The sequence below is a fragment of the Vespa crabro genome, chromosome 25 (assembly GCF_910589235.1).
Source record: "Vespa crabro chromosome 25, iyVesCrab1.2, whole genome shotgun sequence".
NCBI classification, from domain to species: domain Eukaryota; kingdom Metazoa; phylum Arthropoda; class Insecta; order Hymenoptera; family Vespidae; genus Vespa; species Vespa crabro.
In genome coordinates this window covers 3223949-3241933 of record NC_060979.1, presented here as the reverse complement: position 1 = coordinate 3241933, position 17985 = coordinate 3223949, and the positions used below count along the sequence as shown (strand labels likewise).

At 29.0% G+C, this 17985-nt stretch overlaps 3 protein-coding genes across 12 annotated transcripts; 2 read left to right on the top strand and 1 right to left on the bottom strand.

Moving 5' to 3' along the window:
• Window positions 1–320: 320 nt before the first annotated feature.
• On the bottom strand, window positions 321–9275 carry LOC124432378 (flocculation protein FLO11). Of its 8 annotated transcripts, XM_046981306.1 has the most exons (13): window positions 9137–9275; window positions 8760–9061; window positions 8587–8664; window positions 8194–8474; window positions 5764–5866; window positions 5485–5627; window positions 5149–5383; window positions 4861–5036; window positions 4590–4729; window positions 4262–4471; window positions 4099–4181; window positions 1614–3935; window positions 321–1529 (listed from the first exon to the last, which is right to left on the bottom strand). In XM_046981306.1, exons 1-13 carry the CDS (start codon window positions 9199–9201, stop codon window positions 1432–1434), a joined length of 4236 nt encoding a protein of 1411 aa, XP_046837262.1. In that variant the 5' UTR covers window positions 9202–9275; the 3' UTR covers window positions 321–1431. The 8 variants fall into 8 exon arrangements, with proteins under 8 accessions (XP_046837262.1, XP_046837266.1, XP_046837264.1 ...); XM_046981310.1 differs by lacking the exons at window positions 8194–8474; window positions 8587–8664; window positions 8760–9061; window positions 9137–9275 and adding an exon at window positions 7437–7560; XM_046981308.1 differs by lacking the exons at window positions 8194–8474; window positions 8587–8664; window positions 8760–9061; window positions 9137–9275 and adding an exon at window positions 7151–7538.
• Window positions 9276–9470: 195 nt separating this feature from the next.
• LOC124432380 (general transcription factor IIH subunit 2) lies at window positions 9471–12009 on the top strand. Its single transcript, XM_046981318.1, has 8 exons — window positions 9471–9734; window positions 9839–10040; window positions 10123–10251; window positions 10313–10486; window positions 10554–10810; window positions 10881–11130; window positions 11217–11461; window positions 11646–12009. The coding sequence occupies exons 1-7, from the start codon at window positions 9676–9678 to the stop codon at window positions 11343–11345; spliced, it is 1200 nt and encodes a 399-aa protein (XP_046837274.1). The 5' UTR covers window positions 9471–9675; the 3' UTR covers window positions 11346–11461; window positions 11646–12009.
• LOC124432379 (cationic amino acid transporter 3) lies at window positions 11868–17877 on the top strand. Of its 3 annotated transcripts, none has more exons than XM_046981315.1 (11): window positions 11868–12006; window positions 14568–14835; window positions 14986–15114; window positions 15210–15470; window positions 15539–15822; window positions 15940–16177; window positions 16286–16388; window positions 16483–16637; window positions 16725–16891; window positions 16973–17081; window positions 17200–17877. In XM_046981315.1, the coding sequence occupies exons 2-11, from the start codon at window positions 14607–14609 to the stop codon at window positions 17319–17321; spliced, it is 1797 nt and encodes a 598-aa protein (XP_046837271.1). In that variant the 5' UTR covers window positions 11868–12006; window positions 14568–14606; the 3' UTR covers window positions 17322–17877. The 3 variants fall into 3 exon arrangements, with proteins under 3 accessions (XP_046837271.1, XP_046837272.1, XP_046837273.1); XM_046981316.1 differs by having other exon boundaries at window positions 14484–14835; XM_046981317.1 differs by having other exon boundaries at window positions 11886–12006; window positions 14577–14835.
• Window positions 17878–17985: the final 108 nt, after the last annotated feature.

Below are 17985 nucleotides of genomic sequence, written 5' to 3'. Positions count from 1 at the left end.
AATTCTTATTTCCTTCTTTTATTTTAATTTTCAATTTTTAAATAATACGGATACATATATTTAATATTCGATAATATACATATATGTATGCGTATTTAAAAGAAGTAACAAGAAATTTGTAAAAATAAAATATAATTCTGAAGACATGGCCGCTATTGAGATTTTCCTACAGAATTATTTTCATTCAAATACACTTGTATAATTCCTAATGTACTTCATGATTACTGATCTAAGTATTATACTATTTATTAATGTTAGCAAATAATCCTCTCCTATAATTCAAAAAAAGGAATAGGCTTAATAATAAAACTCTGTTAAAGTTCCATTAAACAACTTTGTATTTTTAAATCCTGTAGAGTTTCAGAAATTATAGATGTTGCTTATGAGAGTGCACTTATTTATGTTATAAATAAGCATACATAGTCCATGAAGCACAACGAGTGTTAGAAATGTATGTGATAAGAAATAAAATATATTTAAAGATATATCGTGTAATGTAAGCTATATAGCTTAAATAATAATAATAATAATAATAATAATAATAATAATAATAATAATAATGATAATAATAATAATAATAATAATGATAATAATAATAATAATAATAATAATAATAATTAAAAAAAAAATCATTTCATGAACTTCATATTTTTATGCTTAACGAAAGAATCAATAAAGTCAAACTAGGTTCAAGCTTCAAGCATAATTGTTTTGGTAAAAACACCAATTTCGTAGTACATAAAAAGAATGAGCACCAATGTCTTTGAAATATAATACATCGAATTATGCTCTTTTATACGACACCCTAAATGTATACATCTGGACTTTGTATGCAGAGAGAGAGAGAGAGAGAGAGAGAGAGAGAGAGGGATGAGGAGAGAGAGAGAGAGAGAGAGAGTGAGAGATAGTGAGAGAAAGAGAGAGAGAGAGAGAGAGATAATGTTTTGACTAAAGCCTTGTTTGGAAAATATAAAACCCCAGATTATACCTCACTATCCTACAAGTACAACTTACTTCAAAAGCTGTATACTGATGATATCGAAGTTCTGATATTACTATCTTTGTATTATTATTACTATTTGTATAATGGAAATGAATCATAAGAATTAAAATTCCAGAGGGATTGTTCGAAGTTAGGAGAGATGACGAATTTCTAAAATATTTTGGGTTAATATAAAGTCTAAACTTCAATATGTCTGGTACTGAATTTTTACAATTTTACCAGCTATGTTTACTTGCTTAGCTGGAAAATATTAATGTTTTTTTTTGTCCATTATAATTGTACGAAGTAATCGTTCTTACATATATACAACCCATGGTCACCCTTAAACATAGAAGATTCGTGTAAATATTTCATTCGACACAGGGTTTGTTTGTCATTTCTTTTTTTTTTTTTCCTTCTCTTCACATGTGTCTAAACGATACAAATCTTCATTTGTCGAGTTCAAGCGCAGCATATTGTTCTTCGTCAACTTCAGTCATCATTAAATTTCCATCTGGCAAAAGTAATACCACTCTTCTAGTCCCACCTAATTATAATAAAAATATATTAAAACATATAAATTATATTAAAACGATTGTCTCAAAAAAAAAAAAAAAAAATTATCTATTACCTGGTGTTGGTTCTTCTGCCTGTACAACTTGTGCCACGACTTGTGCTTGCCCATCACTATCCTCTTGACTTCCGGTAACATCCGTAGCATTCGTATTGTCCATTATAGACATTACCATTGGATTTTCGGTAGGCTCTGCGTCACCTTCCTTTACATAGAACTGTGACGTAAGATTGACTTGATCTGGTATTAATTGTGCGACAGCCTCGGCAACAGCATGGTCCAATGTTAAAACAGATCCTTCATCTCCTTGTTGTTCGGTAGTAACATATACACATTGTTGTTCACCATCCGCTCCTCGCGTTACTAATAAGGTTTGACCATCATCAGCTTGTCCAGTTACTTGATATACTACACCATCTTCTCCTGTTATTGTTACTAAATTAGATGTGTCTTCTGTTACTTTTCTTTCTTCTGGCATTTTTTCATCTGGCTTATTTACATCAGTAGATGCAACCGATATAGTTGTAGTTGATGTTACTGCGGCCGATGTTACTCCTGTTGTATTGGTAGATTCACTTACTGGTGTCTCTGTTAAAGATGTTGATACAGTTGTGGTTGATGGTGTTACTGTATTTGTTGTTGTATCATCTAAACAAGGAAGATCTGGAGCAGATACTGCTTCATTTGGTAAATGAATTTGTGCTGGTTCGCTAGTCTGAACAATAGTACCTGTTGTTCCTCCTGGACTCATTTCTACTCTCATAATACCACCACCTTCTGTAAGGGAATCAAGAGAAGGTAACACTAATTCAGCAGTAGTTGTTGTTGCAACGGTGTCTGTGCTTTCCGATGGAGTTGTTACGGTTTTAACATTTGGTAAAGTTGTTGAAGGTGTTGGTTCACTTTCAGCTTCTGCAGGCTGTTCAACCGGTTCACCATCGGGTCCGATTATACGTCCGGTTAACGGGCACAAAGTAAATGGTCGTGGCGGGCTATCAGGTTCAGCAGCTGTAATTGTTTCTGCCTCGGGTGGAGGAAGTTCTGGTTCACCTTCGCTACTGCTTTCCTCGGAACCAACTTCGTGAAATTCCATATGAAGTCCGTCCCCTTCTGCTAATTTACTTTCTTTAGGTTTGTTACCTGGAGCAATAACTGTTGGCGATTCGACAGCTTTAGCCTTACCACGTCCAGCCGACGCACGATTACCAGCTAATATGCCACGTCCACCTGGCTTAATCAAACCTGCTGCCTCCTGTGCTTTTCTCTTTGCCATTAACAACTTTTGTTGTGGCGACAATAAAGACTGCGGTTTGCCCAATGATGATTTAGGTGATTGTTTATTTTGTGCAGGACTTCCAGATTTAATCACTTGTTTCCCCTGTGAACTAAGTACCGTAAATTTCGGTCTGACAGGAGTCACCGTTGCAGTACTAGGTGAACTAGCTTGAGTATTTACAACTGTTGTACGTTTCTGTAGCACTTGTCGTGTTTGTTGGCCTTGTAGTTGTCTAGGAGCTGGCGCTCTAACAGGAGTACGAATGGGCGATCCGATACCGAGGACACTAGTTGGAGTAGCTGCACGTAGTGTTGGTCTAGGTAACAGAGGACGACCATCCGCGCCACGCGTTACTGCAACAGGACTAGGTCGTATACCTGTACTTATTCTTGGCTGTAACGTTATTGGAGCTGGTACTGCAGTCACCACATGTATTTGTTGTAATTGTGATGGATCTGGTTTAGGTTGTATTTTAATAGGTTCTGATTTTTGTATACCTCCTGTCTTAGATGCAATTGGCTTAGAAACTACTTTCATTTGTGTTACTACTTGACTTCCATCCATTTTCGAAACTACTTTCACGGGAGTTATTGAGTTTGATTGCGTCGCAGAAATAACTTGTTTTCTTACAACATTAGTATTATCCCGATTTTGTACCATTAAAACACCTTGTGTTGTGGGAGAACCCTTTACAGCTAGTTTTCCACTTGGAGATGAGTCTAATTTTATAATGCCATCCTTTCGAGACATTACATAAACACCAGATGTTAGATTTGGCATTTGTTTAGGATCTACTTTAACAACGCCTTTAGCATTGGCGACTAATACTGGAGGTTGACTTGATTTTGCCCCTTCTGGTGACTGCAGTCCCAATGAAGTTGCAAGATCAGTAGTAGAAACAGTCCTGTTCGAACCATTAGATTGCGCGTTTGCACGGTTAAATGCACGTTGTATTACATCACTACGTCCTATCAGCTTTTCTTCTTCTGATTCTCCAGTCCAATCTTCATCGCTACCTGTATCACCCTTTGCCCTTTTTGCGGCACTACTGCCAGCTTCTTCAGAATCGCTATCAGAATAATCTATTCTTCTTTTTCCTAATACTGCAATTTTGAAAATATTGTTGCAATATTATCATCATCATTATCATCATCATCATCATCGTTATTATTATTACTATTATTATTATTATTATATTATTATTATTATTATTATTACTATTATTATTATTATTAGAATATGACAATGAATGTGTATAAAACGTACTGTCACTCTCCTCGTCTTTCATTGAACCACACCACTGTTTTACTTGGTCCATTGCTTTAGATTTACTCGAGCGCATAGGGCGTCTACATATTATAAAAAGATTAAAACAATGTACTATATAAAATACTTATGTAATAATATTAATATATATTTATTTACATACCCTGCTTGAGCCACATTGCTTGGACCTGGTTTACTAGCATCTGCTGATTTTATTATAGCTTTTTGTGCTGCAACCTTTCCTGATAATTTAGTACTTGCTTGTTGTTGCGCTGCTTTCAGTTCCTTTTGTTTTGCTAAATTTCTTTCAAATTCTTCTAATAAGTACTTGCAAGTTGCAACACTTTCTGCAGGCTCCCATGTATTGCTCTCACTATAAATTTATGTATATTCTTCATAGAGAATTTATATAAATATATATATACATATATAAGAAAAAAAATATCACTAATTTTAATATATAAAAAGAAAGAAAAAGATATTGAACTCACTGCGAATAACCTTCCCATTTGAGTAAATATTCTGAACATCTCTTCTTTGGATTAAATCGTTTAGCTAAAATTTTTTCCACAATATATTCTTCATTACTAGAATCTCTATCTTCTTCTCCTGTTGCCTTTGAAGATTTACCCTAAAAAAGAAAAAAAAAAAAAAAAAAAAAAGAAAGAAAGAAAAGAAAAAAAAGAAAAAGAAAGAAAAAGAATAATAATAAAAATATGTAATACTTGTATATACCATATTTATATTAATTAATAATATTACCTTCGGTTTAACAGATGGCTTAAGTTTTGGCTTTTCTTTCTTATCAACTTCACTTTCCATAGATTCTAAACTTTTTTGTGATTTTACTTCAGAAGATCTAACATCTTTTTTTGTATCAGATCCTTCTTCTGGTTGTCCATTTCTTATGACTTTACGTACTACTATTGGCTTTGTTCCTACAGGACAATGAAATTTCATTCAGTTTTAGACAAGGGAATAAATATGTAGGTAAAAAAAAAAAAAAAATAAATAAATAAAGAAAAAGAAGGAATCTTTTACAAGAAATACCTTCCAAATTAGAATTTGTTTGTCTTGGAACTTCTTGCATTTTTGCATTACTAATTTTAGTAAATGTTTGAATAGTTTTCCCCGCCGTTATCCACGAATCTCTAATATGTGTATCCATTTTACACCATTTTTGATAAAGTTTCCAAGAATTGGTCGAATCCCTATCTGAACCTTCTTGTTGAATTTGTGTGTCTTTCCACAAAAGAAAGGCCCAAACTTGTGCTTTTTGTTCATTCTATGGATATTTGAAAATAATTATTAAATATGTCATTTCTTTTTTCTTTTTTTCCTTGAACAATATACGATAAAATTACGATTACTTTCTGATATACTAACATTAGTATTTTCACGAAAGTGTGATACTTGTGAACAAGCTCCTTCCTTGGTACGATGTTCTTGAAATTCTTCAATAAAATGAAAAACAGAATGACACTGACCACAGACCAAGATATCTAAACGTCCCATTTCTTCTTGTGCAGCTAATATAATACAAATTATATTACAATTTTATATATTACAAAAGCATACAATAAACAAATATAATTTTCAAATAACTTTATTCTCAATGGATTATTTAATATAGATAACAAAAATAAAATATATAAATAGGATTACCTTTTATACTACTAGGATTAGTATTGATAGCCGATGGGCCATCATCCACTTCCATCTTGTTCAAAATTATATTTGGATTTGCGTTGTCAGCGAATACAGTTTGCTACAAATTAAAACATACTTTATTCAAATATCTGATGTTAATGATATTAAAAGAAATAAATGATCTTATAATATAATGAAAAGTTTGTGTAAGTTCCAAGACCATACATATACTTTTTCTGACAAAACTATATAATATTGTTACTTATTTTATAATTAATAATATATTATTGTTATATATAAAATGATTAAAAAAAAAAAATTAACAAAAAAAAAACAAAATAATAATAAATAAATAAACAAAATGAAATGAAAGAAACTGCATATATAATGAAAATAAATACTCAATATAAATTATAGTTTTAATGAAATAAATATATATATATATATATATATATATATATATATATATATATATAATATCATAGATAAGATATACGAAAGTTTATATAAATCGAGCGCGAAAATATAAAATAGGTTGGAAAATATTTCGAAAGAAATTCTATTCCTTTCACTGACCATTTATATATATATATATACACACACATAGATCTATATGTTAATGTGTGTGTATATATATACATATATATCTTTTCTTTCTATGAATAATAATAACGAATAATTAATAAATTAATAAAGTAAAGAAAAAAGAGAGGAAAAAGAAGAAAAGGAAGAAAAAAGAGAAAAAAAAAGAAAAAAAAAGAAAAAAAAAAAAAAAAGAAAAAGAAATTTCAAAGATTCGCGGGTTACTAAAAATAATTTGTACGAAACGGCGCCGGTGAGGATCGAACTGCGAACATTTTCTTTCAATTCGATAGACCGCCAGAGCCGCTCCTATATGTTTTATATGTTCGCCCCGTTTTATACTCTGATATAAATCCTCCACGTCAGCCAGTTCGATCACCGTCGGTGAAGAAGCGCTATGTAAAAGCAAATATACCGTACGCGAATTGGTTTGATTTTAAATGAAACAAATTCCCGCATAAATGATGAAATTTGAAGAGGGACACAAGCACGTATTCATTGTAAACGCGGCCAAGTCGCATGGAGTTACCAACGTACGACGACTTTCGACGTACATATTCTATCGTCTTTTCTCACTCTTTTTCTCTCTCTCTCTCTCTCTCTCTCTCTCTCACTACTCACTAAGCACTCACACTCTCTCTCTCTCTCTTTCTCAATGTAGATATACACACACAGAACATACACTTTTTCTCTCTCTCTCTCTCTCTCTCTTTCTCTCTCTCTCTCTCTCTCTCTCTCTCTTTCTTTCTATCTCTCCCTTCCTCCTTCGTTTTCGCGTTAACGCACGCGGATCACCCGGCTAAAATGGCTTTGGCCTTACGCGAAGCGACTACCGTTAACGGAAATAATTCAAGCGCGTCGTGATATCGCGATTATTTCGGAAAGATGTCATTGCTGCCGCCACACGCGACTCCTTTCCTCTTCTTCTGTCTCTACCACGAGCGAAGAGAGCCGATGCTCGTCGTCAAGATGGCTCTCCTCGCTAAATGCTCTTCCCTCCGTCTAGATTCACTTCCTGTTTTTCCAAGAATACTTTCCGAACGCACTTGAGACACCTGAACGATTATTATTAACGATCATCTCTCGAACCAATGATGACGACTTACGGCCGATAAACCGTAGAAAAATCGGATTTTCACGATCCAGAAAATACCACTAACCAGCACGAGACGGAATGAAAACAGTGATCGCGTCTTCCGACGGTGGCGCCATGGCGCCCGCTAACCGCCAGACCCAATGACGACAATTATTTTGGCGGGAAGCCGATCTTACATTTTCCAACTTTATTACCTTTTATATCGTCGATATTTATATATTTTTATCAGTAAATAGACACATCTCTTTTATATCTTATATTTATGATATGATATAATGTTAATCACATTAATTAATAGACGAAAGAAATGATAATACTTGATAGATTTTTTAAGGATTTTGAATTTACCGCCTTTTACAATCGGACCTGCTGATATTCCGGATGAAAAGAGATAGACCTATGTTAATTAATGTCAAGTCGATTCCGATCATATACATATGTAATAGGACTATATATTGTTAGTTCTCCATAACTGATAGTAGGGTCACCGATGAAGTAAGATAGAAAAAAGTTACTTTTTCCGTTGTGCGCAAAGTATTCTGCGCAGGCGGTTAAATATGAAACTGAATCATACACAATCATTAAATACACATAAAACATACGATACAACATGTAAATATAATTATACACTGTATCCATTGAAAAAGCTTTTTTTTTTTACGATCAACTAAAAATATATTAAATTTTTTTTTATTTAAAATATTTTGAACTATGTACGAACGTTTTAAGATAAAATTAACATTAGCTCATATTTATGTATACTTTACCGTAAAAGTGTCTTCGCTTTCTTCAGATATTATTTTTTTCTTCTTCAAACGAGACGACATTACATCTTGTAAAAATTTAACGCGTTTTTTAAGTTTCCTCATTTGATCTTGTAAACTTTTAATACGCTTTGATTTTTGTTGATCTGTCGCTTTTATTAATTTGATAACTCTATTAGCCCTTTTCGGAGATGTAAAATCTGTCATTGTAATTTCCGAAATATAACGAGGTTCAAAAAATATTCGTTGTTTTTTGGAAGTACTGTGGCTATTATCATTTGGTGCTATGGTAATAAAAGTAATGGTTAGTTGAAACGATTAAAGGAAAAAAAAAAAAAGCATGGTTATTAAATTACCAATTTTAATTCTTAATTTTATTTGCTTTATAGAATTTACCTTTATTATTGGCATCATCGTTTTTATAAGTAAATGATTTATCTTCCAAAAGTGTGGATTTAGAATTTTTATCAGAAACTGGAATAAAAGAAAAAATTAATATAAATAAATCAAAAGATAAATTTGCCATTTCTAATAAATATGTATAAAATATTAAACTCTTTTAGATTTACCTTTAACTGTATCATCAGTTTCAGACAAAATATATTTACATCTGTCATTTACAGTCACATTTGTGAATGTTTCTGATGACAATCGATCAACTTCTTCCTCTATGACAAGAGGATTTGTTATAAACATTGAAGGGACTGCTCCAGGTTTAATTACAGATTTACTTCTTCCAAAAGTATTACATTTATTTATATCCGTTTCAGCAAAGTGAATAGAACAGATATAACTATGTGATACATCGTCGTTTAAACTTAATCCGCATACATTTAACCACTTCTGACGTACGGTCAAATGTTTTGGAAAACTAAAATTGATTATACATTATTGACAATTATAAGAAATTTATTAAATAATTAATAAATATTTCTTATACATTTACCTATGTAATGAAATGTTCTCTGTATTTGACGCTTTTCGATTACATAGATAACACAATTTACCCATCTTTATAAATAAAAAAAAAAAAAAAAGAAAGAAAAAAAAAAAGAAAAAAAAAAAGAAAAAAAAATATAGAAAAGAAAAAAAAGAACTAATATATTGTAATAATCAAATAGATAAATTATCATAAATTTCGAAGAGTGTATTGAATTAATAAATTTCTGACTGCTATAACCTCTAAATGGCATGTTTTAACACGTGAGATAACATCCCCGCTTTCTTTTGAGAAAATTATCGCGCATGCGCATAACGATTAAAGTCCTTTGTCAGATAAAGAGAATGATATCATCTCTACTACAATGTTTTCGTTCTTTTTCTAATCTAACTGGCAAATATAGTCTTAGTACATGAATGGTTTTCGATGACGTCGGTGATAATCCAGGTTCTTTTTTTGCTCTTTATTAAGTTTAAATAGTGTTTATTTCTTGTGAATTTTTTTAATATTACTCCATACAGAGTATATTTTTTTAATTAAGAAATATGGCTGATGAAGAAGAAGAAAAAGAATACAGATGGGAAACTGGTTATGAAAAAACTTGGTATATATATTATTATGAAATTTATAAAGACAAAGTTAACCAAATATAAAAATATTTATATGATAGAATTTTATGAATGTAATATATGTTTTTTTTTTATATAGGGAGGCAATTAAAGAGGATGATGATGGTCTTGTTGAAGCATCCGTTGCCGATATTATACATAATGCTAAAAGAAAAAGGCAATTGGAAAGAAAAGCTGGCGCCAGATTAGGAATGATGAGACATTTATACATTATTCTTGATACCTCTGAAGCAATGTCAAATCAAGATTTAAAACCAACACGTTTGCTATGCTCTTTAAAAGTATTTTATATATAAACATTAAATAAGTTTATTTATAGTAATGATTTAATTTATAGTAATGAATTTATAAAATAATTGTAAGCTTTTAGAGGACTTTGTGGATGAATTCTTTTATCAAAATCCTATAAGTCAAATTGGTTTGATTATTACTAAAAATAAAAGGGCTGAGAAAATCAGTGATTTAGCTGGGAATTCAAAGAAACATATTAAGGTTGGTATTATAAGATATCAAAGTATAATAATGGTCTTTATATTTTTTATAATTTTTTTAGGAAATAAAAGCTTTACAACAAACGTCATTAGCCGGTGAACCATCTTTACAAAATTCTTTAGAATTAGCTATAAAATCGCTTAAATTGTTACCATCACATGCCAGTAAAGAAATAATAATAATAACTGGTTCACTTACTACATGTGATCCTGGAGATATTACCGAAACTATACAAGTAAATAAATTTATTTATTAATCTAAAATAATATATTTCAATGCAATAATAATTAATTTGATTTTAGGCTATGAAGTCGGATGGTATAAGATGTAGCGTAATAGGTTTAGCCGCAGAATTATATATTTGTAAAAAAGTTGCAACTATAACAGGTGGAGAGCATGGCGTTGCTTTAGATGATAAACATTTTAAAGAACAATTAAATGCACATATTGATCCACCACCTGCTGCTACTAGATTAGATGCTGCACTTGTAAAAATGGGTTTTCCACATCATGCATTGCATTCTTCCAGTACAGATACTTCAATAGCAGTATGCATGTGGTATGTACAATTATATTTACATATAATTATAAATGATTTAAAAATTATACTTTAATATAATCAATTATAGTCACGCAGAAAACTCGGATGGATCTGTAAAATTAACAAGTACTGGTTTCCTTTGTCCACAATGTCTAAGTAAACATTGCGAACTTCCAGTCGAATGTAGGGCATGCGGTCTCACTCTTGTTTCTGCTCCGCATTTGGCAAGATCATATCATTATTTATTTCCAGTTGCGCCTTTTAAAGAATTAGATTATGAGAATGAATTTACAATGTGCTATGGATGCCAAAAGGCATTATCACAAAAGGATAAAAAGGTATTGACAAAAATATTGAAAATTTTATTATTACATAATATATATAAATATATATATATATATATATAATATATATATCATTTTAGATCTATGTTTGTGAAAAATGTTCAAGAGTTTTCTGTATAGATTGTGAAATTTTTATACATGAGTCATTGCATACATGTCCAGGCTGTGCGACAAATCAAACGACATATCAAAAATTTACAGATAAATAAATTGATATTATAAATAACGTCGCGTCTAATAAGTTTTGTTATTAATTAACAATTTATATTCGTGTATATAGATTTTATTTGATCACAGATTAATAATATCACATTCCATCGTTTTTGTAAGTATTTAATAAATAAATAAATAATGTTTCTACTTTGTTTTTCTTTTTTTTTTTGTTATTTTTTCTTTATTTTTTTTTTTTCTAACGTATAATAAATTTACACGATAAATACATAATGAGAAAATGTTTTGATGTAACAATGAATAATCCAGATGTCTTGAAATATCTTATGTATTCGCAGGTTTTCATAGTTATCGTTTGAATACAAATGTCCTTCTTCTCAATCACAGTGGGAGTAGTCAATTCAATTTTATTAGCATCTAGACAGGTGGGAGAGAGAGGAGAGAGAGAGAGAGATAAAGAGATATATGTATATATATATATATAGAGAGAGAGAGAGAGAGTCATAATATTACTGTACTTATTAGTTCACAGTCGTCCTCTGGTGTGACCGGTTCGAGCGTGATTGACCTAGTCTCGCGATTTTATTATATGTTGACTACGTGTGCGCGCGCGATCCTATATATTGATTAAATTTATCTACATATGAAATATTGTTTGATCATATTGTTTCTCTATTTAAAGAGCATCTTCAAAATTAGGTAAGTGAATTCAGATTATCTAATAAATTATATTTTTATTTTGTATTATTAAATATATATTATTCCATTGATTCATTGTTTATATTAAACTTTAATATACTTAAATCATAATATAGTATATCAAAGTTTTACAATTATTTATTTATTTATTTATTCTTTTATTTTCTTTTAATTTTTTTTTTTTTTTTAATAAATAAACTTGCACACATTATTATGCATATACTTTTGCATGTATACATCGATATTAATATTTATATATTCAGTCTTTGGAAAATTTATCTATTCATATAAGTACTTAGGAAAAAAAAAAAAAAAAAAAAAAAAAAAAAAAAAAAAAAAAAAATTATCTTTCTAAAAAAAAAACAGGAAGGCATAAATCATAATTATCATGACATGTAGATATGGCGATATGATCGATATGACGATAATGTTAACGAATAATTAATAATTTTAATAAATTAAAACATGAAATTGACATTTTTATTTTCATCATATAAACGAAGATAAACAAATTTTTCAAATGTTATTTGTATTAAATATAAATATATAAATAAATATATATATATATAAATAAATATATATTTATATATATATATATATATGGAAAATTAAAACACAATAGAAATATATTATTCGAGGATATTAAATATATAACAGAAAGAGAAAGTTGTTTCTCGATCTCTCTTTCTCTTTCTTTTATCACATTGCTGTTATTGAATGTGAAGAAATATACACATATATTTCTTTATCGTTAGAAATGAAAATTTTCGATAAATATATATCGAAATTTTCGGAACACCCAATATATTAAATATTCATATCAAGATCGGCAGCTTTCTCTTCTACCAAAGATAAGAATTATCTCTCTTTATTGTTGATACGTCTTATTTCAATTGACATATTTTATAATTATAATCTCTTATGGATTATTTCAATCGCGCGTGCTGAATACTTTATTGTTACGAAAGAAAAAAGAACCAAAAAAAAAAAAAAAAAAAGAAAAAGAAAAAGAAAAAGAAATAATAAATAAATAAAAAAATAAAAAGAAGAAAGAAAAAAAGAAAAAAAAAAGGCAATGCACTAAGAAATTCAATTATTATTATAATTTATTTTCATTATTATTTATCAGAGAATAATAATCACAAAATCATGTGTTCATTCGATGAATTCATTGAATGTACATACATACATTCTCTTTCCTCGAGGTCATACCTTTTCCAAACGTTATTTGCTGAAATTCTGTTAAAAGGTACAGTGTACATAACGAGAAACGTAATTTTTATTATAATAATTCTTATCTTCTACAAATATTTTATATACATGCACACACGCACACGCACACACACACATATCAATTACAAATAAAGATTAAAATTTTGTTTATATACTTTCAATTAATTATTAATGAAGTACATTCATTTGTCATTATTAATTTATTAGCCTTATTTATGATTTAAAATGTTTCCATGCCATATGCCTCTTAATCGAATTAATAAATTTACAAGACTAATATTATTTCTTCGAGTATACTTCTTTTTTCTTTCTTTCTTTCTTTCTTTTTTCTTTTTTTTTTTTGCTTTTGTTTTCGTTTTTCGTACTTATCTATTTATGAAAAGTCAACTAAGGAAAACAAGTGGTCATTTACAAATATTAGTTACTTAAATTGTTACTCACTACAAAAAATAACGCGTTGTGTGTCGTGGAAAAATAAAAAATAAAAAGAAAAAAAGAAGAAGAAAAAGAAAAAGAAAATTGTTTTCGTTAAATTAACCTTAACTATTATATAACGTTTAAATATCATTTTTATTTGAATGTGAACATTTGAGAGGTGAAATATGTTTCTAAACGTGATTGTGTAAACTTAATATAACGATCAATTGCGCAAATATATTTACGAGAGTCGATTTCGAATTCCTTTGAAATAATTTCGTGTATTTGTACAAGGAAAAAAAAAAAAAAAAGAAAAAGAAGAAGAGAAAAAATGAAGAACTGTTTTACCTTGGACTATTTCACGCAGAAAATTTCTTGGATGTTAAATAGATGACTAACTCTCTACGTGGATGTTACGTATATATACGTGGTGATCCAATTTAAATGGACTCCTGACGATTTATATTAATCATTCAATAATTTGTTTCTTTAGAAAAAAAAAAAAAAAAAAAAAAAAGGAAAAAAAAAGAAAAGAAAAACTATATCAACAATTGTATTCATTAATTACGTCAATGTGATTTAGTTTATTCGATTGGACCAATAAAAAGAAAAAAGAAAAAAAAAGAATAAATAAATAAATAAAATAAAATAAAACAACGTAAGATCATGACGAAATCAACGTTGTAAATATAGTTACAGGCCGATAGATCATTGACCTTGACGTATCAGTTTATGTAATGCAAGAGAAATCTTTAATTACAATTTCTACAATTAGTTTCTTCTTTTAATAATAAAATAATCTTTTTTTTTTTTTATTTATTATATAGACATATCGATTGATCATTATATTATTAATATTCAAGGATGATGATCTCAAATGTATGAATTATTATATAAATAAGTTTATAAAGTTTATACAGTTATAAAAAAAGAAGAAAGGATTAATCGTTATGGCAGCGAATCTGTGGAGAACATTGTCACGTAAACGTATTGATGATGATCAAGAGGGCAAGGGCGAGTTGGCAAGAGTTCTAAATATATTTGATTTAACTGCCCTTGGAGTTGGTTCTACTCTTGGTTTAGGCGTTTATGTTCTTGCCGGAAGTGTTGCAAAAGAAACGGCCGGACCAGCCGTTTGTGTTTCATTTCTTATTGCTGCTATTGCTTCTGCTTTTGCTGGTAATATTTTGATATATACAATTCTATTAATCTAATTGTCCCTTCGTACAAATTTTCTATATCTTTTGGACTTTGGAATAATGTTTTCCTTTTTATATAAAATTACTATGACTTTAATAGTTGATTTATATACAATATCAAATTCTATAGGAATGTGTTATGCGGAATTTGCATCAAGAGTACCAAAAGCAGGATCAGCTTATGTTTATAGTTATGTAACAGTTGGCGAATTTATAGCATTTGTCATAGGATGGAATTTAATATTGGAGTATGTTATCGGTACGTCCATTGTTTTCATCTTAATTATAATTTTCTATTGTAATTATTTCTTTGACAAGGTAATTATTTTTTTTTTTTTTTTTTTTCTAATTTAGGTACAGCAAGCGTTGCTCGAGGTCTTAGTAATTATATTGATGCATTAATAGGAAATATTATGGGAAAAACTTTGCAATCTATCATGCCTATAGACATTTCTTTCTTATCAGAGTATCCTGATTTTTTTGCATTTGGCATGGTTATGTTACTTGCTGTTTTACTTAGCATGGGAGTTAAAGAATCTTCTTTTTTAAATAATGTATTCACTGTCATCAATCTTCTTACAATTCTTATCGTTATAGTAGCAGGTTCTATTAAAGGTAAATAAAGTTTTTTATGAGATTAGATTTAAATCTTGACATCTGATTTTAATTGTTTGAATTTTTAGCCAATCCAAAAAATTGGTTCATTTCGATAGATGATATTCCTAAAAATGTAACGAATGCTGGTACCGGTGGTTTTATGCCATTTGGAATAACCGGTGTAATGACAGGTGCAGCAAAATGTTTCTATGGCTTTGTGGGTTTTGATGCTGTTGCTACAACCGGTGAAGAGGCAAAGAAACCACAACGTAATATACCCTTAGCCATTGTTTTGTCTCTTATTATTATTTTGGCAGCATATTTTAGTATTTCTACTGTATTGACCATGATGTGGCCATATTACGATCAGGTATAATGTTTTACACTGACTGCAAACAAACTTATGTGTAAGTTAGGTGATTTACCTGCAATATATTTTGCTATTTTTTATTCGCTAATCGTAACATTTATAATCATGTGAAATTAGAATCCTGATGCTCCATTCCCTCATGTTTTTCAACAAATTGGATGGCCAATCATCCAATGGATTGTCAATATTGGAGCTATTTTTGCTTTATGTACGAGTTTATTAGGTGCTATGTTTCCTTTGCCACGTATATTGTATGCTATGGCAAGTGATGGGATTATATTTATGTGGCTTTCTAAAGTACATTCTAAAACCATGACACCAATTTTGGGTACAATACTTTCTGGACTACTTGCTGGTTAGTAAAAATATATAAAATATGATTATGAGATGCATATATATATATATATATATATATATATAATATAATATATAATTATTTTAATATACTCTTTTATTATGCCAGGAATTATGGCTCTTCTTTTTAATCTCCATCAATTAATCGATATGATGTCTATTGGAACATTATTGGCATATACGGTAGTAGCAATATCAGTATTAATATTAAGGTTGGTTATGACTTGTTTTGTTTTCAAAAAAATAATAAAGCAAAGGAAAAACTTTATAATGTTAAATAAAATACTTTGTAATTTGGAATCATAGATATCAAAAAGAAAATGATGTTATGCCTGAAGTGACAATGAATGGTTATGAATTTACAGCAATGAATATATTCAAGCAAACATTTAATTTAAATAATCATAAGGATCCATCACATATTTCCAACATAGTTTCAAAATGTAGTATAGCTAGTTTTAGTAAGTATTCTAAAAGAAATTTCTTATAAATATTTTAACAACATTATTTTAATTGAACATGATTTTAATTGAAATCTTTTGTTTTAGCCCTCGTTTTATTTATACTTATTATTATATCAAATTATGTTGAATTTGATATAACAGATGGCAATGTAATAGCATTTGTAATAATAATAATACTCGCATTTATATTAATATTAAATGTAGCATCTATTGGTAGACAACCAGTTCAACAAGTCGAACTCTCTTTCAAAGTATATAACACAGTATATTATTATAAATTATTAATATATTATATTAATAACGAATCCTTTTTTCTTTTTTTCTTTACTCAGGTTCCATTTGTTCCATTGATACCATGCTGTAGCATTTTTATAAATCTTTATTTGATGTTGCAATTAGACATGTTTACATGGATTAGATTTATCGTGTGGATGTTAATTGGTAAGTTGCTTGAATAAAAAAGGAAAAAAAAATATGTATATATATATAAATTTAAAACATTTATAATTTAAAAAATATATACTATTCTAATATTATTTATATATATATATATTTATAGGTTTTTCTATTTATCTATTTTATGGAATTTCTCATAGTGTTCAGGGAAAAAAGAATAAAATTGAACTTAATATAATGAAACAAAAAAATGCGGATCAAAGTGGAACCATAACAAAATTTTAAAAATACGATATATAATTTCACAGCCACGTAAAGCCACAAACAAAATAACCTCGTTTATATATTAAGTTTTAATATATTTTCAATTTAAAGTATTTTATATAAGATAACAATGATTATTGTGATATATTTCTATTGTAATATTAATTTATATAAAAAATATTTTATTGATATTATATTTAAAGACGTATATAAAAAAAAATCTTTCGATAAGAATTTTAAGGACTTACCACTTACACCGGTTGCCCAACCTGCCTAAGGACAGATAATAAATTAGAAAGAAAGAAAGGAGAAAGTATTTTTCGTAATACTTCTGGCGCCATCTAGTGTTATCAGCTTGAATAATATTTTCGCGCCTTTTATTGAACGAACTCCACCATCGTTATGTGTTCCTGTTACAAATCGAGCATTTTTGCGACAATAAAGTGGCCGATTATAAACACTCATATATATATATATAGGATATAATAGCTATGGTTAAAATGTTAAATATTTTTATTCATTATTATTAAGTATTATAAGCAAATTTTTAATATATTATATAGTTCTAGAAAATTTGGAAAATATTTCCAAGTTCTTTAAATTTGTTTAAAATTTATTCCCAAAGGCCACATGAAAAATTGATATTTTTAATGAATAAAATAATTAATTACATTTACAAGCAATC

Bases quoted from the DNA above. Each gene is read 5' to 3' on its own strand.
- LOC124432378 (XM_046981306.1), bottom strand. From the start codon at position 9,201: ATGGGTAAATTGTGTTATCTATGTAATCGAAAAGCGTCAAATACAGAG. The intron at 5,867-8,193 runs GTAAAGTATACA...TTTAATTTGTAG, and splicing joins AAAGCGAAGACACTTTTACG to CAAACTGTATTCGCTGACAA. The intron at 5,037-5,148 runs GTATTTCTTGTA...ATTGTCCTGTAG, and splicing joins AACAAATTCTAATTTGGAAG to GAACAAAGCCAATAGTAGTA.
- LOC124432380 (XM_046981318.1), top strand. From the start codon at position 9,676: ATGGCTGATGAAGAAGAAGAAAAAGAATACAGATGGGAAACTGGTTAT. The intron at 9,735-9,838 runs GTATATATATTA...TTTTTTATATAG, and splicing joins ACTGGTTATGAAAAAACTTG to GGAGGCAATTAAAGAGGATG. The intron at 10,252-10,312 runs GTTGGTATTATA...TAATTTTTTTAG, and splicing joins ATTCAAAGAAACATATTAAG to GAAATAAAAGCTTTACAACA.
- LOC124432379 (XM_046981315.1), top strand. From the start codon at position 14,607: ATGGCAGCGAATCTGTGGAGAACATTGTCACGTAAACGTATTGATGAT. The intron at 15,471-15,538 runs GTAAATAAAGTT...TTGAATTTTTAG, and splicing joins AGTAGCAGGTTCTATTAAAG to CCAATCCAAAAAATTGGTTC. The intron at 16,892-16,972 runs GTATATAACACA...TTCTTTACTCAG, and splicing joins AAGTCGAACTCTCTTTCAAA to GTTCCATTTGTTCCATTGAT.